At 52.5% G+C, this 24,321-nt stretch overlaps 1 protein-coding gene across 2 annotated transcripts in view; it reads left to right on the forward strand.

Annotated features, from left to right (window-relative positions):
• MYH11 (myosin heavy chain 11) overlaps nt 1–24,321 on the forward strand; it is a 128,324-nt gene that overhangs the window by 95,959 nt on the left and 8,044 nt on the right. For both annotated transcript variants that reach the window (XM_082669750.1, XM_082669751.1), the window contains exons 16-40: nt 486–679; nt 2,057–2,178; nt 2,302–2,371; nt 2,536–2,696; nt 4,072–4,180; nt 5,905–6,036; nt 6,128–6,334; nt 7,301–7,438; nt 8,516–8,639; nt 9,345–9,516; nt 11,065–11,277; nt 12,391–12,535; nt 15,498–15,704; nt 17,214–17,318; nt 17,407–17,559; nt 17,782–18,030; nt 19,552–19,764; nt 20,100–20,312; nt 20,529–20,690; nt 21,089–21,217; nt 21,519–21,607; nt 22,032–22,155; nt 22,773–22,981; nt 23,904–24,012; nt 24,090–24,262. In XM_082669750.1, the coding sequence (XP_082525876.1) occupies nt 486–679; nt 2,057–2,178; nt 2,302–2,371; nt 2,536–2,696; nt 4,072–4,180; nt 5,905–6,036; nt 6,128–6,334; nt 7,301–7,438; nt 8,516–8,639; nt 9,345–9,516; nt 11,065–11,277; nt 12,391–12,535; nt 15,498–15,704; nt 17,214–17,318; nt 17,407–17,559; nt 17,782–18,030; nt 19,552–19,764; nt 20,100–20,312; nt 20,529–20,690; nt 21,089–21,217; nt 21,519–21,607; nt 22,032–22,155; nt 22,773–22,981; nt 23,904–24,012; nt 24,090–24,262 (3,922 nt within the window). The remainder of the gene's footprint in view (nt 1–485; nt 680–2,056; nt 2,179–2,301; nt 2,372–2,535; nt 2,697–4,071; nt 4,181–5,904; nt 6,037–6,127; nt 6,335–7,300; nt 7,439–8,515; nt 8,640–9,344; nt 9,517–11,064; nt 11,278–12,390; nt 12,536–15,497; nt 15,705–17,213; nt 17,319–17,406; nt 17,560–17,781; nt 18,031–19,551; nt 19,765–20,099; nt 20,313–20,528; nt 20,691–21,088; nt 21,218–21,518; nt 21,608–22,031; nt 22,156–22,772; nt 22,982–23,903; nt 24,013–24,089; nt 24,263–24,321) is intronic.

A 24,321-nucleotide genomic window follows, 5' to 3' on the forward strand; every position in this document is an offset into this window, starting at 1 on the left:
CCTGACACACAGTAGGCTCTCAATAAATATTTGTTGGTGGATGAAGGATTGAAGGCAGGCAGGGAAGTAAGCACTTCGCATGCCTTATTCGCTTATTCCTGCCCTGGGAGGTAGATGCTGTCATCAACTCCATTTCATAGAAGGAGAAACTGAGGCACAAAATGACGCTAGGCCAAGGCAGTGGCAAAAGCAGGATTTACTCCCACGTCTCTGTGACAATGTCAGAGAGAATTTGTTCTTTCTGTCACTTAGGAGCTCTCGGGGTTTCAGAAATAGATAATATAGTACTTGGAAAGCAAAGGCCCCTGTGCCTCCATTTACCTGCCTCTAGAGGGAAGGTGTTGGCTGGCAGAGGAAAGAATGGGGAATGGTGCCCACAAGGGAGCAGGGGACCTGAGGTCTCAACCTTCCAGGCTGGTCCCCTGGCCTGCTGTGGAGGTTCAGGTTCCCTGGGTGGGCTGACATCACCCTTCATGTGCCCACAGTGGACCGCATCGTGGGCCTGGACCAGATGGCCAAGATGACGGAGAGCTCGCTGCCCAGCGCCTCCAAGACCAAGAAGGGCATGTTCCGCACCGTGGGGCAGCTCTACAAGGAGCAGCTGGGGAAGCTGATGACCACGCTGCGCAATACCACCCCCAACTTCGTGCGCTGCATCATCCCCAACCATGAGAAGAGGGTGAGGCTACCACCCGGCTCTTGGGGGGTCAGAAGGTCCCCCCAGGACATCATCAGGGTCTGTGGGGAAAGGGAAGGCAGACCGGGGTACACGGGCTGGAGGAAAGCTTGACCACCACCCCACCACCCCGAGGGCTCCATCTGACATGGGTAAGAGGCGCTCATTTCCCAGCCTGGAGGCAAAAGAAGGCAAGGGAGGAAAGGAGAATGCACCCCGGGGACCTTGAGCCCTGGAGTGGCTGCACAGGGTATCAGATCACTCATTTGTCCATTATTCCAGCTAATAATTACTGAGCTCCACTTGTGCCAGGAGCTGGGGATACGGTGCTGGATAAATTATTGTCCTTGCCTGCAGGTTTCTTATAATCTAGGGCAGGGGTGCTTTAGCTGGGGGCAATTGTGTGCCCTCCCTCCGCTGCAGGGGAGATTTGGCCACGTCCGGAGACATTTTTAACGGGGAGGGGGCAGTTACTGGCATCCAGTGCATAGAAGCCGGGGATGCTGCTGAACATCCTTCAGTGTGCAGGGCAGTCCCCCACCACAGAGAATTATCCAGCCCAAGATGTCAGTATTGCTGAGGTTGTGGGAGAGGTAGACAGCTGACACCCATGATGTTATCTGGGTAAATTACGAGAACACCAAAGAGCTGGGGCTCCCACTTGAGACTGGGGGTTCCGAGAAAGCTTCTTAGAGAATGGGAAGTTGGTGATGCTGAGAGCAGCGTGGGAACGGCACCCTAGGCAGAGGGACCAGAATAAGCAAAAGCGTGGAGGTGAGAAATGAAGGGTCTGGGCAAGGAAACGCTAGGTGGGTCATTTTGTGTTGACGTGTGATGGTGTGAGGCAGGGATTGGGAAGAGCTGAGGCTGGAACTGTGGGTGGGGCTAGATTGTGGAGTTCCTGTGGGTGGACCAGAGCTTGGCCTTCCTTCTGTAGGATGCCATCGGGGGCTTTTAAAAGCAGGGGTAGTCATGATCAGATTCACATTTTAGAAACCAAATAAGGGGATAAGAGAGTCAGGACAGGGTGGGAAGATAGTATGAAGCTGTTGTGATCATTGGGACAGGAGAAGATGGGGGTGAGTAGATGGCAGTGACAATGGTAGTGGAGAGAAGTGTGTAGATGGGGGGATATTTGGGAGGTAGGAGTCATAGAACTGGTGATGGACAGGAAGTGAGGGAGGGAGAAGTGACGAGGAGGAAGCCCCAGGTGATGCTAGTGCCACCAAGTACGAGAGGTGGCACCAGAACCCTCAGCTGAGCTCTCACCTGGTGCCCCGTGATCCCCCATGGCCTGGCGAGGTGGGTCACCAGGCCTGAGATTTGGGGCTTGCTGCTCCCCGGGGCCCCGGCGGCCCACTGCCCTTTGCGTCTTTGCAGTCCGGAAAGCTGGACGCCTTTCTGGTGCTGGAGCAGCTGCGGTGCAACGGGGTCTTGGAAGGCATCCGAATCTGCCGCCAGGGATTCCCTAACAGGATCGTCTTCCAGGAGTTCCGCCAACGGTGAGCCCACTGGGGCCAGGCACGGGTGGGGCAGCGGGTGGGACGGGGGTGAGCAGGCTGGGTGGAGGGACAGACGGACGACAGAGATTCACTCGGTTGGTAACTCCTGCCCTATGTCTCAAGCTATGAGATCCTGGCCGCAAACGCCATTCCCAAAGGCTTCATGGACGGGAAGCAGGCCTGCATTCTGATGGTGAGCCCAGCCCCAGCCCCACCCCAAATATCCAACTGCAGACCTCCCGGCCTCTGGCGGTACTTCCCGCAGCTGCTCTGGGTGGGACCCTCCTTAAACACACTTAACCCCTGGCCAAGTGGCATAGCCGAGAACGGGAACTCTCATCCTCCTTCCTTCTGCAGATCAAAGCCCTAGAACTCGACCCCAACTTGTACAGGATTGGGCAGAGCAAAATCTTCTTCCGAACTGGCGTCCTGGCCCACCTAGAAGAGGAGCGGGACTTAAAGATCACCGACGTCATCATGGCTTTCCAGGCGATGTGTCGCGGCTACCTGGCCAGAAAGTAAAGACCCACGCGCTATCGCCTCCCTGCAAACACAGACCAGAAATACAAAATTTCGGGGGCTTTCTGGCCTCATGTTCTGATTTTCTGATTCTAAGAGGCCACTGCTCTAAGATGCATCATTGATTGAATGGCAGCCTTTTCTTGGGGGAGAGAAATGCTACCACTTTAAATATATGCACTAGTTATAAGGGCAGGGCAGGAAGGAGTTAAGACCATGGGCTCTGGAGAGTTAGACGTGGGTTCTCACCCTGGCTCCCCTACTTATTTGCTGAAGAACCTTGGGAAGGTTACTCTACCTCTGAGCCTCAGGAAAATGAACATAATCATTCCTGCCTCATAAACTTCTTTTAATGAGGGGTCAATGAAATACTGCATGAAAAGGGTTGAGAACAGTGGCTGGCTATCATTTCAGAAATGTGAGAATATGATAAAGTGTCTGAGGAAAGAGTATTTGTGTCTATACCCCTATGTCCAAGTGGGACTCATAAGGCAAAGTCTTAGAAGGCCTGATGCCCCCTGTTTTGGGAATCCTGGGGGCTGGGTGAGGGCTGCAGTTCCTCCATGAAACTCACACCCCAAACAGGACACAGGGGCTGGCAGAGTAGCTCTTGTCCAGGGCATATGTCTTCAGGAGGTACGGACCATGCACTCATCTGCAGAGCCCTGACTGTGTCAAGCTGATTCATTGTCAAGTAGACCCAGGATGGTCAAGGCCAGATCTGGGGAGCTCTTGGTCCAGGGACAGACCTAAACTGTTAACTTTCATAACTAAATTCTCTGTTGCCACCCCTCCCACCTCCAGACTAACTGGGGCAATTTTATTCTTCAAATTCACCCACATCCAAGATGGCAGCCGCAATGGCAGCCACACAGAGGCGAGAGGATGGTGCTCACTGTTCTGTGGTTTCTCAAACCCAGTAGCCCTTAAGTAGGAAGAGTGCTGGTTCTGTGTCAGGTCTGGGATTTTAAATTATCTGAGGAAAGGATAGGTTTGTCAGACACTCAGCTTTGGGGAAGATGTGGCACAGCGGAGGGTGGAGGACACCCCTTAGGAATGGTGTAGCATAGATCAGTTTCCTAGGTGTTGTCAGGACCACAGATCTGAACCCAGGGCATTTTGTGAGCCTTGGGTCTTCCTTGTCCACTGAGAAAGGCTCTGGCCTCCAGATGGTATACTTTTGCTGATGCTCAGAGCTTCCTGGAGAATCTGGGCTGGAGAGAATGGGGGACGTCCTTGTACAAGTCACTAAATCACAGGCCCAAGAGAAGCACCCTGCCTTTGGGATGACGCGGGGCGGGATGCCGTGACAACACAGTGAGGTGTGTGTGGAGCCAAGCAGGTCTTCTCACAGCTCCCCTTCCCTCTCCCCAGGGCTTTTGCCAAGAGGCAGCAGCAGCTGACGGCCATGAAGGTGATTCAGAGGAACTGCGCTGCCTACCTCAAGCTGCGGAACTGGCAGTGGTGGCGGCTCTTCACCAAAGTGAGTGCCTCCTTCTCCCACCCCCCACCCCCCTCCCAGTCCTTGGTCTTCACTTGGACGCTGTCCATGTGGAACTGGAGGTGATTGACAGCAGGTGTGCAACTGAGGGCTCGAAACCAAACCTTGCCATTTGGCGATTCTCCGGGCCTGAGAAAGGCCCCCTCTTTGGCACATGGGTTACAGCCATGACCTTAACCCAGATGCAGAGCCTTTCAGTCACCGCGAGGATCGCCTATTGCGCCTTTAGAGCCCTACCCACTTCCCTCCATAGCCCCAGCAAGCACGAATCTGTTCTCCATTTCTATAATTTTGTCATCTCAAGGATGTTATATAAACGGGGTCCTTCAGTATGTCACCTTTTGAGATGGGCTTTTGTCACGAAGCATCATTCCCTGGAGATCCCTCCATCCAGCTTGTTGTGTATATCCATTGTTTGTTTCTCTGGGTACAACTTGATCTTGCAGCATCGCTGGCTGTCATGAGCCAGTCGTGCAAAGACTTGCTCTGTAGGGACAGACATGGCTTTCTCTTTGGTGCCCTTGAGTGTGTAAATGGGCACTGAGCAAGTATGTATTGAGGAACTACTGTGCACCAGACACATGCAAGGTGCTAGGGGTGCCCTGGCCTCATGAATATTCTAGTCAAGTGGGGAAGCAGATGGGGTCAGCACAGGAACCAATGCCCATGGCAGACTGGGGTCATCGCAGGAAGGAAGCCACAGTGTATCTGACAGGGGCTCCCCTAGTCCCAGTCAGGGCTTGAACACAGGAGTTAGGAGTCAGCTTGGTGAAGAGCAGTGAGGGGAAGCTGCTTTTGGAAATGTTCATCCCCACTGACCCAACTTCTAGAAAACTCTTCTCAGAAAACCATCTGAAATAAAGAAAATCAAGAATGAAGGGCATTCATTTTCAAGAGCAAAATTTCCGTGCCCAGCCCTGGCAGACTGACTCACACCAGCTCATCCATCAATGGGATATTTTTCAACCATTAAAAATGATGGTTATCTAAACGTCAAGTTGTAAAGCTGATGGGACAGCATGGGGTGATAATTATCTTATAGCTTTTAGTAATCAGAGCAGCAAGTAGGGAATTCCCTGGCGGTCTAGTGGTTAGGACTCCACGCTTTCACTGCCAGGCACCTGGGTTCAATCCCTGGTGGGTGAACTAAGATCCCACAAGCCGTGCAGCGCAGCCAAAAAAAAAAAGCAGCATGTAACACTGGGCAGCGTGATCTCAGGTATTTTTTTTTTTCATGTGTAGGACAATGCTGAGAATGGGAGTTCGGATGTAGGGGATTTTTCTTTCCTTTTCTCTCTGGAGGGAAACATATCAGTTTGTCGGCAGCAGTTCTCTCTCAGGATGGGACTAAATGGGGGGAGGGGAGACTGTCTCCTTTCACTTTGCACCTTTTCCCATTGCTCTAATTTAGGATTTTTCAATCTCAGCACTGCTGATATCTTGGGATGGATAATTCTGTGTCGGGGGGGCTGTCCTGAGCATTCTAGAATGTTGGGCAGCATCCCTGGTCTATATCCACTAGATGCCAGTAGCATTCCCCACCCCAGTTGTGACAGCTAAAACTGTCCCCAGAAATTTCCAAATATCCCGTTAGGATCTGAGAGTGGGGTAAAATTGTCCTTCGCTGAGAACCACTGATTTATTTATTATGAGAGTGTTTCCCTTGTGCCACGAAAGCAAGTGACGGGCTGACCCTCTGTGTGCAGGTGAAGCCCCTGCTGCAGGTGACGAGGCAGGAGGAGGAGATGCAGGCCAAGGAGGATGAGCTGCAGAAGACCAAGGAGCGGCAGCAGAAGGCAGAAAGCGAGCTCAAGGAGCTGGGGCAGAAACACGCGCAGGTACCGGGCCAGGAGCCTGGCTGGGGCTGTGGAGGGCAGGACGCCTGCTCCTGTGGGGCTCACGGGCCGTCTCCCCACCCTCTGCATGCAGCTGACTGAGGAGAAGAACCTGCTTCAGGAGCAGCTGCAGGCAGAGACGGAGCTGTACGCGGAGGCCGAGGAGATGCGGGTCCGGCTGGCAGCCAAGAAGCAGGAGCTGGAGGAGATCCTGCATGAGATGGAAGCCCGCCTGGAGGAGGAGGAAGACAGGGGCCAGCAGCTGCAGGCAGAACGGAAGAAGATGGCCCAGCAGATGCTGGTAAGGCACTGCAGGGGCAGCCCTCGGTGGGTACGAAATCCCTTGACCCTCACGGCAGGCCTGTGAGGTGCATCTGACGTTGTATGTCCCCTTTGGACAGAGAAAGAGACTAAGGCTCGGAGAGAAACCGCCATCTGCCCACACAGGTCTCCTTGGAAGCTGCTCAGTTCTACTGCCCTGCCTTTCATGTGCAAACACCTTTCTTCCTAATAGCAACCCTGGATGAGGGGTAATTGTATCAGTAAGCTATTGTTGCAGAACCAAAACACCCCAAAACTTAGCAGCTTGGAAATAACAAACATTTATCTCACACCGTCGTAACTCTTGAGAGTGGCTTAGCTGGGTGATTCTGGCTTAGAGCCCCGTACAAGGTTGCAGTCAGGATGTCAGCCTGGGCTGCAGCATCTGAAGGCTGGACTGGGGCTGGAGGACTCACTTGCACATGGCTCACTCACACGACTGAAGGCAGGAGGCCTCCGTTCCTCACTATGTGGGCTTCTCCATAGGGCTGCTTGAGTGCCCTCACAACGTGGCGGCTGGCTTTCCCCAGATGGAGTGAATGAAGAGACAACAGGGAGGAAGGTGCAAAGCCTTTTATAGCCTAATCTCTGACTTATACACTCCATCACTTCCTCTTGATATTATTTGTTAGAAGCAAGTCACTAAGTCCAGCTGACACTCAAGGGGAGGAGAATTAGGCTCCACCTCTTGAAGGGAAGAGTATCAAAGAATTTATGGACATATTTTTAAACCACCATGGTATCTACTATCCCCATTTTACAGAGGAGGAGACTGAGGCTCCACAAAAAAAAGTGGCTTACCCAAACCTTTTCTTTGTGATGAAAGGAGATGGCAGAGCACTACAGGGGCCATCAGGCTAAGCCTCTGTATCCATGAGTCCCCAGAGCTCCGGGAGAGTGACTTTGTTTTAAGCAAGGCTGTGATTCTTTTCCTTCCCCCACAAAGGACCTGGAAGAACAGCTGGAGGAAGAGGAAGCTGCCAGGCAGAAGCTACAACTTGAGAAGGTCACGGCTGAGGCCAAGATCAAGAAACTGGAGGATGATATTCTGGTCATGGATGATCAGAACAATAAACTGTCAAAAGTGAGTGGGGTTGAGCGTCTTTGTTAAGATGACAGGCTCGTGAGGGCTGAGGACTCCAGATGCCTTCCCTTTTTAGTCAGAGACAAGGTATTGAAGGCTGAGCAAGTAGTTACGTCCAGCATTGACGTGGCGGCCTTGTGACTGCCGTCTGGATGCAGGTGTGCCATGGATGGGGTCCCACCAGCACCAGGGCTGCCACGGAGCAAGTCTCAGAAACACCACGACCGATGGAACCCCCAAGTTGTACAAGGGTGGGAGGGCAATGTGCCTGGGATTCAGGGGCCCCTCTCACATTCTCACCGTCCATTTGCAGTTGGTAATAGGGGAACCAGCTGTCCTGGGACTGAAGGGTTTCTGGGATGCGGGACTTTCAGCCCCTAAGACGGAAATGTCCCAGTGTAAACCAGGATGACTAGGTCACCCTAGTCAGTAACCACTAAGCAGCCCCACTGAGGCGGACTACCTTTAGTCCTTTGAGCTGGGCACCGACTGCGAGCCAGTCCGTGTCAGGTGCAGGGCACGCACTGTGGAGGAGGACCCTGTCCTCGTAGGGCTTATATCCTAGTGAGGCAGCAAGTAGATAATCATACACACAAACGTTAATTGCCGTTGTGATCAGGACTCTGAAGGAGGTGTTCACCATCTTATAAGACCAGAGCACTAGGGGATGGGGGGTGGGATTCATGGGAGGCTTCCTGGAGGAAGTGACATTTAAGTGGACTGAATAGTGAGAAGCAGTTAGAAGGAGAGGGGGTGGAGGCACATCCCAGGCAGATGGTCCCGTCTGTGCAAGAGCCCTGAGGCTGGGAGGAGCTGGCCTGTGGTAGGAAAGGAAAGAGGGGCCCCCTGGCTGGGACATGAAGTTGAGGGGTGGAGGGGCCTGAGATGAGGAGTAGTCAATCTTTGGAAATTATTATTGTTAAGGAACTTCTCTTTCCCCATTGAAAACTCTAGGTTGCATTTGGTTATAATGTGGGCTTTCCTTTCAACTGTTTATCTGGAAATTACTAACAGTGAAATGTAGACCCTGGAGAAAAGGAAAAAATGAATGATATTTCTTTTTCTTTCCCCCCAAAGGAGCGAAAACTCCTTGAAGAGAGGATTAGTGACTTAACAACAAATCTTGCAGAAGAGGAAGAAAAAGCCAAGAATCTTACCAAGCTGAAAAATAAGCACGAATCTATGATTTCAGAACTGGAAGGTAAAACGGCTACCCAGTGATATTTTTTTTTGTTTTTTTAAAAATTATATATATATTTATTTATGGCTGCATTGGGTCTTCGTTGCTGCGTGCAGGCTTTCTCTAGTTGTGGCGAGTGGAGGCTACTCTTCGTTGTGGTGCACGGGCTTCTCATTGTGGTGGCTTCTCTTGTTGTGGAGCATGGGCTCTAGGCACGCGGGCTTCAGTAGTTGTGGCGTGCGGGCTCAGTAGTTGTGGCTCGCAGGCTCTAGAGCACAGGCTCAGTAGTTGTGGCGCACGGGCTTAGTTGCTCAGCGGCATGTGGGATCTTCCCGGACCAGGGCTCGAACCCGTGTCCCCTGCATTGGCGGGCGGATTCTTAACCGCCATGCCACCAGGGAAGTCCCCCAGTGATGTTTTGAGTGGACATTTTAAAAGTAGGAATATCAGACAGGAAATTTGAGAATGGAAGATTATTGCAGAAAGGGGACAACCCTATCCAGCTGCCTGCTCACCCTTAGTGAACACACACGTTAATTCCAGAAGGTGCTTGTCACCAGGACTGACTTTCCTTCCACAAGACAGTGGTGCCGGCGGGACAGTTACCAGTGGGGGGGATGTGTGAGTGTGAATTTCCTCCATGTGAAATGCCTGAGCAGAAAGGCTCGTCCTCCAGAGGTCTCTCTGGTAGTGTCCACCTCCTGAGGGGCCCTGTCTTTGTTGTAGTGCGGCTGAAGAAGGAGGAGAAGAGCCGGCAGGAGCTGGAGAAGCTGAAGAGGAAGCTGGAGGGCGAGGCCAGCGACTTCCACGAGCAGATAGCCGACCTGCAGGCGCAGATCGCTGAGCTCAAGATGCAGCTGGCCAAGAAGGAGGAGGAGCTGCAGGCAGCCCTGGGCAGGTAGCGAGGCTGGCGGGGCAGGTCCAGTGTGTGCTGGTGCCCTGAGGGCCACTGCCGATCTGCGGGGGGGGGGGGGGGGGGGGGCCTCGGTCTTCCTCCTCCTCCTCCAGGCAGGCCTCCATCCCATGCTAGGTGGTCCAGGCCAGGCCTCCCGGGTGCCTCTCAGTCCTGCTGGCACCTTCAGAACTTTGCCTTTGAATTTCTTCTCTTCCCTCCAAACTCATCCTCTCTTCTCCCACTGTGTCTGCCTCTTGGGTGCCCAGCCTTTGTCGTCTATACCCCAGCTCTGCATTTCTGGTTGTGCACGGAGTCTGTTCTGTTGGCACCGCAAACACCACGGGTCTGAGGCTGAGAGGACCCTCCTGTCCCCCGCCCCCTCCTTCTGAGGTCCTTCTTTTTGCGAATGTGTCTCCTCCCTATCTTTTACCCTCCTTCTTGTCCCACGCACAGCGTGCAGCAGTCCTCAGAGTCTGCCCGTCCCCTGAGGTGTGTCCCACACCCTTTCCTCTGTGCCCCCTTCTCCCAGCTCTGAGCTGGATTCACTCTAACGGCTTCCCCCCGGGGGTATTACAGCAGCAACAACTAATGGGTATTAGCCTGCTCGCCGTACGCTAAGTTCTGCTCAAGCAGTGTCTTTGCAGACACTTGGCCAGGTATGTAGCTGTTACCTCCGTTCACTGAGGAGGAAGCTGAGCCAGGGGAGGTGAAGGGACATGTGACAGTCACCCAGCTTTTGAGAGACAGGCTGGGATCCATTCTCTGATCCCCTGGCCAGCTCTCTCTCAGCCCGTTTGTGCCATGTGACAGTGCGAGGGTGATGGGCCACCTCGTGCCTTCCCTCCTGAGGGTCCCTTTCCATCCATCGTGGGCAAAACCAGAGGCAGCTCCACAGTGGTCAGGAGGGAGCTCCCTTCCGTGCCATTCAGACAAGGCTCCCCATGTCCCACACTGACCCCCAGTCACTGCCTCCCCCGGTTTTAACATCCCCCCCGCCCCACCCCCAAGCAGTGCCTGGCTAAGAGCTTTGCATGTAGCAGAACTCAGACACTGAGCAGATGGAAGAAAGAATAAACCAGTAGTTGCCAGGGAGGAATAATTGTCTAACATTCAGAAAGCATCTATTAGGCTCCTAATGTAGACAAGGCACCTTGCTAGTCTGGGACAGCGCGTTGTATTGTCTATATCTCTCTGTCTCTGCCTCTCTCTCTCTCTCTCTCTCTCTCTCTCTCTCTCTCTCTCTCTCTCTCTCTCGCTCACGCTCACACACACACACACACACACACGCACGCACGCACGCACGCACGCACACGTGCAGCATGACCTGTTTTTTACATCAGCCCTTGGAAACCACGTTTCTCCATAAGCCTCCAATCCGTCTAGCATGGCAAGAAGTGGTCTGCTGTGTCTCGGGACATGAGCGAAACATGTTTTGATATGTATGGAACCCAAATGGCTGGTTCCATAAAGCCATTTTTGGCCACATTGTGGGATGGATAGCAGGGGGCTCAGGACCCCAGGGTCTTAATTCTGGGGATCCGTCCCCGGCAGGCTTGATGATGAAATCGCTCAGAAGAACAACGCCCTGAAGAAGATCCGGGAGCTGGAGGGTCACATCTCAGACCTCCAGGAGGACCTGGACTCAGAACGGGCCGCGAGGAGCAAAGCTGAGAAGCAGAAGCGGGACCTCGGGGAGGAGCTGGAAGCACTGAAGACGGAGCTGGAGGACACGCTAGACAGCACGGCCACCCAACAGGAGCTTAGGTGAGGGGTCCCCGCCCCACTGGCCCGCCACGCTGATGCGACGGTGGAGAGGGGCAAACCCGAGCAGATCCTCGGTCATGGGATTCCTCAGGCCCTACGTTTATCGGCCTGATTGTATTTTGCTTTAACTAATATAAGCATGCTTACTTTTAATCTTATTTTGCATCACAGTCAGAGGATATACTCAATTAGAGAATGATTTGAAAACTGTAGGAAAGTAGATTACCAAAAGCATCACCCCCAGTCCCACCACAGTTAACATTTTGGGGGATTTCATTCCTGTCTTTTCCTGTGTGTGTTAAATTTTCAAAATAATATTTATTAGATTGGTCTCTGATTAAAGAGTCACTGCAGGCTAACAGCCAACAACAACCAAAAAACACAAAAAGCAAAACCCACCATAAGAACGGGTCACCTGCCAGATAATGAAAGTTACTGCCTGACTTTAGTGAAACTAGATCGCTTATTCATTCAACAAATACACAAATGTGCTTTGAGTGCACCCTGTATCAAGCGCTAACATGGAGAATTATTTCCCACATTTTGGGTTTTGTGCTACATCACTTACCTGGGCCTAGAAGCCAGCACAATGTTCTCCATTCCCACTGGCCCAGTGCAATGGCTCAGAGCATGGGCACAGAGTCAGACTGTTTGGGTTCAAATTCTCGCCCTAGCACAATGGTTTCAACAGCTTGGGCAAGCTGCTTACTTTCTTAGCTTTAGTTTCCTCACCTATAAAATAGAAACGATGATATTCTTGCCTCTTAGGGTCACTCTGAATATTATATGAGATGAACTTAGGTCAGGGCCTGGCATATTGTGCATGCTCAGTAAATAAGAGCTAATGTTAATATTTACGGTACAGTTTGCAATTCACTTTGCATTCTTCCAACAATATCATGTGCTGTATTTTGTGTATTTTGTGTATTTGTTTGCCAGCCCTGGGAGATTCTGGGCAGGTAGCATGCTCCTCGTTTTGAGGAAATTCCAGGTCCAGAGAGGTTAGGTGACTCCCCCAAGGTCACCCGGGAGAGCGCTCGTTCTTCTGCACAGTACTGTCTGAGGTGAACAGCTGTCTCCTCCACCGCCAGCCACTGTATTCTTCCTGTCCAGGGCCAAGAGGGAGCAGGAGGTGTCGATGCTGAAGAAGGCCCTGGACGAGGAGACTCGGTCCCACGAGGCCCAGGTGCAGGAGATGAGGCAGAAGCACACACAGGCCGTGGAGGAGCTCACTGAGCAGCTGGAGCAGTTCAAGAGGGTGAGTTGCGATGCTTTTTTTGTGACAACAAAATATCAAGAACAATATGTCAACAGCTTCAAATAACTACATATCAGTGTCTATACTGAGACCAATAACAAGCTACAACAATTCGAATGAGAGTGATGACAGCCAGCATTTATTAAGTGCTTACTGTATATTCTGCTGATTAATCTTTACAACCACCCACTGGGATAGGTACAATGAAGCTCATCTTACACATGAAGGAACTGAGGTCCAGAGCACCTAGAGGTCACACAGCTAGTCAGCGAGCGTCCAAGCAGTCTGGCTCTGGACCCACTTCTTAGCCTCTCCAGGGTAGGGTATACTATACACTGCTCTTATGGATAAGCAAAGTTTAGCACAACTTCTGGGAAGTTAACAACACTGAGAACCTTCTAGCCATCTTCATTTCTCTGCAGATCAGAAGAAGACTATCATTATTTGATTTGAGTAGCAAGACAGCTCTCCCTGCTGTAGTTTTTTTTTTTAATTATTTATTTTCGCTGTGTTGGGTTTTCGTTGCTGTGCGCGGGCTTTCTCTAGTTGCGGCAAGCGGGGGCTTCTCCTCGTTGCTGCGCGCGGGCTTCTCATTAGGGTGGCTTCTCTTGTTGCAGAGCATGGGCTTTAGGCTCACGGGCTCTAGAGCGCAGGCTCAGTAGTTGCGGTGCACGGGCTTAGTTGCTCCATGGCATGTGGGATCTTCCCGGACCAGGGCTCCAACACGTGTCCCCTGCATTGGCAGGCAGATTCTTAACCAGTGCACCACCAGGGAAGTCCGCAGGTGTAGTTTGAGAATGGCTAGATCTAATCTTTCTTTCTCCCATGGTTGGCTACTTGGGGTATATGGGACTTGAGACAGTTAAATAGCTCTACTCTGAATGCTTCATATCGGGAACTTTCTCTCCCTTTGGAGAATTTCCTTGTATTTCATTCCCAGGAGGGAATTTTTTTAGCTTACGACATCCTGCCAGGTTGCTTCCCTAAGAGTCTGAATTATACCATCCTCAGAGCTACGGCTTCCCCCCTGCACTTTCTAGATTAAATGGCTGTTGCGTTACCTAAAAATTGTTGGAGTTTGCATTTGTTTCTATCGCCAATCAAAGTAAATGTTCTTCTATGAGCTGGTTCACGACCGGTTCTATCAGAATCTCAGAATTTTCCCGTACATTTAAATAACGCCAGCAATCCCTCATACGGCACTGTTTATATGCCACTGTTCCAAAGTTTTACGGACACTGACTCATTTAATTTCACTCATGACCTTTGCTAAAATGCAAATCTCCAGGCCCCACGCTGAAACGTGCTGTGCCAGACTGAACACCCCTCATGCTCCAAATGGAGAAAAGGACGCCTGTTCATGTCCCCTTGTCACTTGTCACATGGGGTCTGAATATGAATCTTCAGCATTCTGTCCGTTCTTTATATGTGTTGGATAAATAAGCCCTTGCTAATTTTATCTACAACATGTATTTCCCCTTTTAATTGTCTTCCCTTTTTTATGTTCAGAAGTTATTTTTTATTGTGATAGAATCTGAACCCAAATGGGCTCTTCCCACCTTCTGAATAGTAAGGCCTCCAGACAGTGGTAAGGTGTATGTGTCCCTCTTACTCTGTGTTTGGAAGAGTGGGGCCTGGAAAGGTAACTGACCAGCACCGAGCCAGGTGGCTGTCAGAGGTGAGCAGGGGCTGGAAGCCACACCCCGGATTCACAGCCTGGCCTCTTTGGAAAGACTCAGTTGTTCACGCCACCAGCAGACAGCATCCACGTCTGACCTGTATAAGAAAGAAGAGGCTGGGAACGCCTGTCCACCATCTCAGGAGCGTTGAAAAAGAGGACTATTTGACCTCTAGCAACTTTTCAGATTGTTGGGAAAAAGTAGTAACATCATTCCTATCTTGAATCCCCTTACATGTGTATAGCGTTGCCACCATTCTGGGAAAAAGGTTTTTGGGGAGCCCAGATCCCGTGAGGTCCCCCAGGGTCCTTGCTCATCAATCTGCACTATTACCCTAAGAGGCACTTTGTCCCTGTCTGAGGTCCCAGCAGCTCTTAGTCACACCTGGAGCAGAGGAATGGCTTCTGAGGCTGCCTGGACACTGCACAGCACCTTCCTGGGGCTGAGGATGAGCCCACTGTTGCTTCCTCTGCTCTTGAGACCCACACTTCTCTCTTGCTTCTTTCCTCCTCCCTACAGCCCTGGGAGAAGGCTCCTCCCTTCTTCTGCTTTTTCCCAAAATACTTTTTTTCTTGGAGAAACTCATGCACCTACATGAGCTAGTTAGATAAAATAACTTTCTCTAAACTTTCACAGAAATGGCAGTGTACATTCAATGATAAATCTGATGGACAATAGGGAATGGTGGGGACTGGGGCCAAGTGGAGTGTGATTGCCCTATTTACAGGGCTGGCTGCTATGTAGATCCAGCTGACTGTTACCTTGGAGGAAGGCAAGACCTCTGTTTCCAGATCTTTAGTTTTTTTTTTTGAAAGTCAGACTTACAGAGGTATATGCAGCAAAATTCACCAATTTTAAATGTATAGTTCAATAATTTTGACAAATGTATTCATTAGTGTAACCACCACCTAGCCATGAAATAGAACATTTGATTTTTAAAAAGAGAAGCTGGGAATCCAGATTTTTATGTGGTATTTCTTAATTAAAATGTTAAAAGGTACTGCATGGATTAAACAGGACAGGATGGCAGGGTTGATGCAGCCCAGGGGATGCCAGTTTGCAACCTCTGAGCTTTAGGAAAATGGAATCCAAAAAGTCTTACTGGTGATTGTGTGTTCTTCACTGTGTCGTGTCCCTCCCCTGAGGCAGGGGGCACAGGTCCCTGGACTTACTGAGGGAGGGGAAAGGAAAGAGAAAGAACCCCCGACAGCACAGGTCCCTATCTTAAATGCTCACTCAGCCACGGCTGTAACACCTTCCCTCCCCTCTGCCTCTCTGGCCAGGCCAAGGCCAACCTGGACAAGAACAAGCAGGCGCTGGAGAAAGAGAACGCAGACCTGGCTGGAGAGCTGCGTGTCCTGAGCCAAGCCAAGCAGGAGGTGGAGCACAAGAAGAAGAAGCTGGAGGTGCAGCTGCAGGAGCTGCAGTCCAAGTGCAGCGATGGGGAACGGGCCCGGGCCGAGCTCAATGACAAGGTCCACAAACTGCAGGTGAGGCAGGCTTCGCTGGGACCGACCCTTGAGGAATGAGGCTCTTCCGGGTAACAAAGCCTCTCTCGTGGCAAAGCAAGTCCGTTTCCTCTAGTTACATTCCTTGGGGAGATGAGATGGTCGCCCTATTCAATTTAATGTTTAAAAACTCTCTTCCACTCATTCAGTGAGTATTTATTGAGTGCCTGCTGTATGCCAGGCACCATGTTTAATCCTGAGATACAAGAGCAAGGAAGCAGACAGACACTGTCCCTGCCCCAGGAGAACTCCAGACTAGTGGAGGGTAAGACGTTAATAACCACATAAATGAATGTAAAATGATGCTGGAAAGCAGAGGCATATAATGCAGTAAGTGTAAATAATATGGGTGCCTGGGCTGCAGGAGGAGGGGTCAGGAAAGGCTTCCCTAAGATGTATAGTCTGACAGGTAAGAAGTCTATCTACTTATAGGCAGAGGGAGCAGCATGTGTAAAGGCCCGGCAGCAAGTGGGAAATTAGAAGAGATCACGTAAGGCCAGTAGAGCTAGATGCCGAATGGAAGGGGAACTGTGGCACAAAATAGGATTGGAGAGGTAGGTTGTGGCCGGAGGACACAGGGCCTTCAAGGCCCCATTATATGTATGTTGGTCTTTACTCTGAGTGATGGGAAACCACTGATGGGTTTTAAGCTGAAGAATGACATGGTCTGGTTTTCTTTGGTCTTAATTAGCTTTGAATAGACATTTGGCCTGACCTGCCATTCGTGGGATATGGCCCCACCTCTGATAAAGATTTAATGCACCTAGAGCCTGGGATGAGGGTGCAGGGCAGCGTTAAGTATGAATTTTTCCACATGCAGTTGGGCACAGGGGTTTTGCTATCCTAAGACAAGCAACGTCCTGAAGGAGTGGAGTCAAGATCATTTACATCCTTACTGTAAATGGGAAGAGAACAGATGGTGTGCAGGTATCTCCGAAAGGACTTGCTCAGAGATACCAGCTCCTGGAGTAAAAGGCAGAGGAGAGTTAGAAGGCTTTTACCTTTAGTGTCTGCGTCTTTGGTTTTGCCACAAGGGTCAGTGAAAGGGCAAAGAGCAGGGGTGAAGAAGAGGGGTGGTAGGGACAGGACCCCTGGAAGTGGAAGTGCCACCTGCAGTCCCTTCCCCCACTTTAGGGAGTGAGTGAGCCCAGAACATTGTTCAGTGTCTGGAGCCTCAGACCTGCTGCTTCATCTTTGCCAACCTTGGCAAGGATCCAGGATCCATTTAGAGGGATCAGGGCCCAGTCAGCACAGTCTAACTACAGTCTAACAGGGCTCTAACAGGGTCCTAGAACCAGAGTCTACAGCCAGAGATTGCAACTTGTACGTGATGTGCTTCCCTGGGGGGCATGGAGTGACCATGACCAGGCCGCCTAGCTCATGGGTATTTTGCAGTGGATACCCCAAGGCCTATCACTGAGTACAAAGGGCTCCTCTTAATGAGGATCCTGTTCTAGAGGTTCCGACTAACCAGTCTCTTGGCACCCTCAGAATGAAGTTGAGAGTGTCACGGGGCTGCTCAACGAGGCAGAGGGGAAGGCCATCAAACTGGCCAAGGACGTGGCATCCCTTGGGTCCCAGCTCCAGGACACCCAGGTGGGTATCGTGCCACATCAGCCAGAGGCACCTGGGGTACGACCTTCCTGGGGGTGGGCCGCTAGACTTCCATATGTCATTTCCATAGGAGCTGCTTCAAGAAGAAACCCGGCAGAAGCTCAATGTGTCCACCAAGCTGCGCCAGCTGGAGGATGAGAAGAACAGCCTACAGGACCAGCTGGATGAGGAGATGGAGGCCAAGCAGAACCTGGAGCGCCACATCTCCACTCTGAACATCCAGGTGCCCCTGCATGTCCTTGCGTTTCTGGGCCTGAGCCCTTAAGGGTAGATCAGTGGCTCCGATGTGATTGTGGTAGAATGGTGGCGCCATTTTGATTGGCTCGCTGGCTCCCCCTGCTGTTGCGTTTCTTCAATGAGTCGGTGGTCTTTGCTTCTCAGGGGCGCAGGGATGGGAATCCCTCACCACCCTCCTCTCACCCCACCCTGGACACTGCCATTTCAGCTCTCCGATTCGAAGAAGAAACTGCAGGACTTTGCCAGCACCGTGGAATCCCTGGAAGAGGGCAAGAAGAGGTTCCAGAAGGAAATTGAAGGCCTCACCCAGCAGTACGAAGAGAAGGCAGCTGCTTATGACAAACTGGAAAAGACCAAGAACAGGCTTCAGCAAGAGCTGGACGACCTGGTCGTTGATTTGGACAACCAGCGGCAACTGGTGTCCAACCTGGAAAAGAAGCAGAAGAAGTTTGATCAGGTAGGGGCTAGAAGGCCCTCCACTCTGCTCATGGACCCTGGCTGGGGGGAATCGGGTCTGCAAAGTATCCAGTGTGGCTGCTGCGTGTGTGTCAGCATCCCATCCAGGCTTTGCTGGATGCGATGGAAGCCTAGCCTGCTCTGTGTGAAACAGTAGTTAGGGCTTCTTGGTCAGAGGGAGGAGAGTGGCAAAGCCTCAGTGACTGTGACTTTCTGGGTCCCACCACCATAAGGGCCATCTAGAAACCCAGTCATGCCTTGGGCTCTAGCCCTGATAAGGAACGAGGTTTACTGATTTTATTACTAAGCGAGTATTTACTGAGTGCCTGCTGAGATTTCCAAGTAATTTAAAGGATCTACCCTTGAAATACCACTGTTCCCTAACATTTCATCACAGAGAGTCTTGAGCACACAGCAAAGCGGAAAGCACTATACCGTGAACACCTGTACACCACCACCTGGCTTCAATCATTAATGCTTCACCACGCAGACTTTATCACACACTATTTATAAGGGTGTATTGCATCTGTCATTTATATCTTTTGGATGCATTTCAAAGCAAATTACAGACATCTGTACATCTCCCCTTGATACCTCAGCATTGCATATAAAAACTAGGGTTCATTTTTTAAAGTATTTTTTCTTCCCTTGAATACATACAATGAAATGTGTAAATCTTAAGCATACACTCACTGAGTTCTGATAAATGCATACACCTGTATGACCCAAACCCCGAAATACCAACTTTTAATATATGTTACTCAGATTTAGTAAATATGATTTGGTTTACAAGTGACTTGGGATTTATTCCAAAATTCAGTTTTGGGATTGTACTTTGGGATTCTTCCCTCTTCTACCAACCATCCCTTCCCTGTGCTGACAGCTTGTCCTCATTGCTTCTAATCTGCGGTCTCATTACCTGGCCCAGGGTCTGAGGCTGCTTTATTATTTTCCTGTCGCAAACAGTGGAGAGTTTTTGTGTTGACTGCTGTTTGGGAGTCCCTGTTACTTGCCTGTCTTTGTGGAATTCTGGCAGTCTGGGTTTTGGATGTTACGGCGTGTACTGCTCTCTCTTTCAAAAGCTGAGATTAACGTCAGTATGGTGTGTTCTTGGAACTGCTTCTCCAGGCAGAGGGGGAACTATGTGCAGATCCATCCACCACTCACCATTGCCCTACCGCGGCTCATAGGCTACTCTTGTGAGCGAGCGACTGTGGCCATGAAACAAAAGAATAATTGGACTCTGGGAGGATTAAATGTCACCCTGACCTCGGTCACAGCACATTCTAACCAACATGGGCAGCGTCAGTGACTTCCAAGCACAGAGATTCAGCGGATGCTGGCTCTGCAGAAGGTTGACCTCGAAGTCGGGGAGCAGTCTTATTATAAACTGTTTGCTTAGACACCTGACTTCCTTCCACCTGCACCAGGACACAAGGCTTCTTCCCCATATTTGCAGTTCAATGCAGCCGACCCTCAGGCATGCCTAGAGCTCACCTCTGGGTCTTCTGCTGTGTTGCAGTTGTTGGCTGAGGAGAAAAACATCTCTTCCAAATATGCGGATGAAAGGGACAGAGCCGAGGCAGAAGCCAGGGAGAAGGAAACCAAGGCCCTGTCGCTGGCACGGGCCCTTGAGGAGGCCTTAGAAGCCAAAGAGGAGCTTGAGAGGACCAACAAAATGCTCAAAGCTGAGATGGAGGATCTGGTTAGCTCCAAGGACGACGTGGGCAAGAACGTAAGTGGCTCTTCATCATCTTTGCTTGTCTACGTTTCACCCACCCACTCTCTGTGCTATTTATCAGTCCACGGGGGAAGGAGGGGGCTCCATGCCTCCTTCATGCTAAGGAATACTCAGGAATTGGAAGGAGTCCCTCAGGCTGATGCAAAGAAGGGGCCTGGTTGAGAACTGCATTTGGGGGTGGGTTCTGAGTCAAGGGTTCCGAGAGGATGGCTCTGGTCTGGACTCCTGGTCATGCATCTTGAGAGTGGCAAAAGCCATCTCCCTGACCTTGATGAGCTGTCCCTGGGGGCTGCCCGACCATCTTCATGACGTCAACCCTTACGTAAAAGGTCCATGAGCTGGAGAAGTCCAAGCGAGCCCTGGAAACCCAGATGGAGGAGATGAAGACCCAGCTGGAAGAGCTCGAGGATGAGCTGCAGGCGACAGAAGATGCCAAGCTGAGGCTGGAGGTCAACATGCAGGCCCTGAAGGGCCAGTTCGAGCGGGATCTCCAGGCCCGGGATGAGCAGAATGAAGAAAAGAGGAGGCAGCTCCAGAGGCAGGTAATCTGTGAGGAGGAAGGAAAGGGGGGAAGGGGAGGTGGGGCGGCCTGCTTCCTTCCTCCCACCTCCACTTCCTGGCTTCATGGAGACTCTGATCTCTCACCTTTGACCTGGGGATGAGAAACCCACCTTGCAGGTGGTTATGCAAACCTGGGCGCTGGGAAGGGATCCTAGGGGCGGCCTTGCCCGGCAGCGCACGTCTCTCTCCTTGCTCAGCTTCACGAGTACGAGACGGAACTGGAAGACGAGAGAAAGCAACGTGCCCTGGCGGTGGCGGCCAAGAAGAAGCTGGAAGGGGACCTGAAGGACCTGGAGCTGCAGGCCGACTCGGCCATCAAGGGGAGAGAGGAAGCTATCAAGCAGCTGCGAAAACTGCAGGTGGGTGACGCCCCAAGGGCCGGGCGCGCGGGGGAAGCCAGGTCAGCAGCAGTGGGAGGACACAGGCCTCCCTCTGTCGCCAGTGCCTGGTCACCTGGTGCTTTTCCATCACCCTTTAGCTTTGGGGGCTGTTTCCTGCCCTGGGGAAACAATCAAGGGGGGGCAACATTTGGGGGGGCAACATCAGGCATTTGGCTGCGGCCCCCAGATCTCAGCACCGCTTCTTAGGTCTGCGGAGCCCATCCAGAACCGTGCCCCAGGCAGCCACCTGGCCACGTGAGGCTGAGGGCTCTGCAGTCAATCGTGGGAAATCCTAGGGTCGGCACAGAAAGGTAATTTGGGCAGCAGGACTCGGTGGGTAAGGACCTCTTAGCTGGTCCCGCCTGTTGACCACGCAGGCTCAGATGAAGGACTTCCAGAGAGAGCTGGAAGACGCCCGCAACTCCCGGGATGAGATCTTTGCCACGGCCAAAGAGAATGAGAAGAAGGCCAAGAGCTTGGAGGCAGACCTCATGCAGCTACAGGAGGTAAAGGCTTCTTCTCGCTGCGAGAGCCCTGATGGGGATGCCGTGATAGCAGCCCCGGGCACCCCCAGCTTGTGCACCCTCGTCCAGCATTCCACACGGGTGGGCCCCATAGCGAGGGTGGGGAAAGACACAGGGTTTCCTCCCTGATGGATCTGCAGGCCTCCCCCTGAACTCAGAGGAGGCCGAGCCATTTTAGAGACGGCTGGGGGCCAGGTGACAGGAACGGGGTGGATTCTCGGGTGGGCTCAGCCCTTTCCGGGCAGACAGCAGGTTTCCTTGCTCCCCACCTGCCACCGTCCAGGATCTAGCCGCGGCCGAGAGGGCTCGCAAGCAGGCAGACCTGGAGAAGGAGGAGCTGGCTGAGGAACTGGCCAGCAGCGTGTCTGGAAGGTATGAGCCTCATGGGGAGAAGGGGGTCCCTAGACTCAGATGATGAGGGAGAGGCAGTCAGAGGAGAGTCTCCTGGACCCCATTTAATGCTGAAAATGATAGAACGTTCAGCTGAGCTTATGACAGGGGTCATGGGGTTCTCCACCCTATTTGAGGGTGTAGCCAGTTTCACTCATTCGGCATGGCGGGGACAGGGAATCTGGGGACGTCGGGGAGGAGGGAATTGATCCTCATCCCAGGCCTGGCTTTGCTGACACCAATTGGCTCCCCACTTCCTGCTATGTACCTTTGGACAAGCCTCTAAGCCTCTCTGAACCTCAGTTATAAAAGGCGGCAACCCTGAGGCATCGCTTCTCCAAGAGAGGAAGCTCTCTAAGCCTCTGAGTGGAGGCTAGAGGCCCCAGAGCGACTGCCTTTCCCTTAGGAACGCGCTGCAGGACGAGAAGCGCCGCCTGGAAGCCCGCATCTCGCAGCTGGAGGAGGAGCTGGAGGAAGAGCAAGGCAACATGGAGGCCATGAGTGACCGAGTCCGGAAGGCCACACAGCAGGTGAGGCCGGGGCGGCCAGGAGCAGGGCAGCACATGCCTCAGATCCGCCCCGTCCCAAGCCTCACACGGCTTCAGGACAGGCTCCTGTGTGCCAGGCCCCGGTGGGGGTGGACGAGAATGCGAAGGCGGGAGAGTAGGGACCCAGCACGTCTGCTCCCGAGCGTCCACTCCCTCCCCTTCCGGTCACACCAGCACCCCGCCTGCAGCACCTCCTTTGGTGGCTCCCTCCAGTAGACGATGCTCACCCACAAGGGCCTTGGCGGTCTCCTTCCTGCTCTTTCCTCAGCCCCCACCTTACAACAGTGAGCACTCAGTGACGTCACTGAGCGCCAGCTCCATGATGGGCGCTGGGGACCCATCGTGTGACCTGGGCGCCTGGGTGGCACCGGGATGCTTTTCCTGGAAGAGCTGCCTCTTGAGCTGGGTCTTCAAGGATGGCCAAGAAAGAGCTGGCTGCTGGAGGGGAAGGAGGAGGGCTTCTGGGTGCTCCAGCTCCAGGGACCTGCGCAGAGGCCAACGAAGGCTGGGGGCTGCGGGGCGGGGGGAGCCGTTCATCTCAGTGCACCGTCTGGCACTTCCCAAGCCCTCCACCTGGTGACCTTCACCCTCCTCCCCAGGCCGAGCAGCTCAACAATGAGCTGGCCACGGAGCGCAGCACGGCCCAGAAGAATGAAAGTGCGCGGCAGCAGCTTGAGCGCCAGAACAAGGAGCTGCGGAGCAAGCTGCAGGAGATGGAGGGGGCAGTCAAGTCCAAGTTCAAGTCCACCATTGCGGCTCTGGAGGCCAAGATCGCACAACTAGAGGAGCAGGTCGAGCAGGAGGCCAGGTACGGTGGGACCAGTGCCCGAACGACAGCCGGCTTGCCAGTGAGTGGCGGGGATGTCGGGGGTCAGTCAGCCTCTCTGGGCATCATTTCTGGCTGAGAAATCAGCTCAGTGGTACCTGCGCTGCAGCTGTGTTGGGAGAACTGAGTGAGAACATAGGAAGGTGCTGTGCCCTAGCCTGGCCTGGAGTAAGCCTCTGAGACATTAGCTGCTCTAAGCAGCATGACTCTTCAGTGATGTCAGCCAGACTTCCCAGGAGCTCATGTCACTTTGCCTAACGTTGTGTCTGCAGGATGTCACATTAATGGGTACACAAAACATCCAAATCATCAGCCCACAGACACATGGGAAGGCTTCTCACTTAAGCACGGTCCCTGAGCTGTAAGGTCACAGCACATTCATGACCATCAGATAGGGTCGGGATCCTTGCACTGTTTTTGCTTTCGGTGGTGGCTTTACGGATAACTCACAAACCACACAGTTCACACATTTAAAGTGTACAGTTCAGTGGCTTTCAGTGTACAATTCATAGGCACACGCTCACCAAAGTCAACTGCAGAACGCTGTCATCACCAATAAGCAGCCCTGTATCCTTAACCATCACCGTCTATTTCCCATCCCCAGCCAACCACTGATTTAATTTCTGTCTCTGTTGTCTATTCTGGACATTTCGTCAAGTGGGATCATACATCACGAGGCCTTTTGTGACTGGCTTCTTTCACGGAGCATGTTTGCAAGGCTCCCCCATGCTGTAGCCGACGTCAGCACTTCATTCCTTTTCATGGACGAACATTATTCTCAGGATGAGCCCTGATTTGGGCTCAGGAAAAGTGCCCACCGTGGGCCATGCTGGTCTGGTTTACACACCGACTGCTAGGGAGGCCCTCCCCATCCGAAACATCCCCACTCCCCCTGTGTGTGCAGAGAGAAACAGGCGGCCACCAAGTCGCTGAAGCAGAAGGACAAGAAGCTGAAGGAGGCCCTGCTGCAGGTGGAAGACGAGCGCAAAATGGCAGAGCAGTACAAGGAGCAGGTAACCCTGCCCCGCCCCCTCCCAGCCCCACAAGCCCTGCCACAGACCCCCCTGACCCTCGGGCCTCTCCTTGACAGGCTGAGAAAGGAAACACGAGGGTCAAGCAACTCAAGAGGCAGCTGGAGGAGGCGGAGGAAGAGTCCCAGCGCATCAACGCCAACCGCAGGAAGCTGCAGCGGGAGCTGGATGAGGCCACAGAGAGCAACGAGGCCATGGGCCGCGAGGTGACGGCGCTCAAGAGCAAGCTCAGGTGAGGGACCAGCCCCAGGGGCCTCATCTCATGGGCTGGCTGCACGGGTCGGCCTGAAG

The sequence above is a fragment of the Grampus griseus genome (genome assembly GCF_964374135.1).
Source record: "Grampus griseus genome assembly, chromosome: 14".
NCBI lineage: Eukaryota > Metazoa > Chordata > Mammalia > Artiodactyla > Delphinidae > Grampus > Grampus griseus.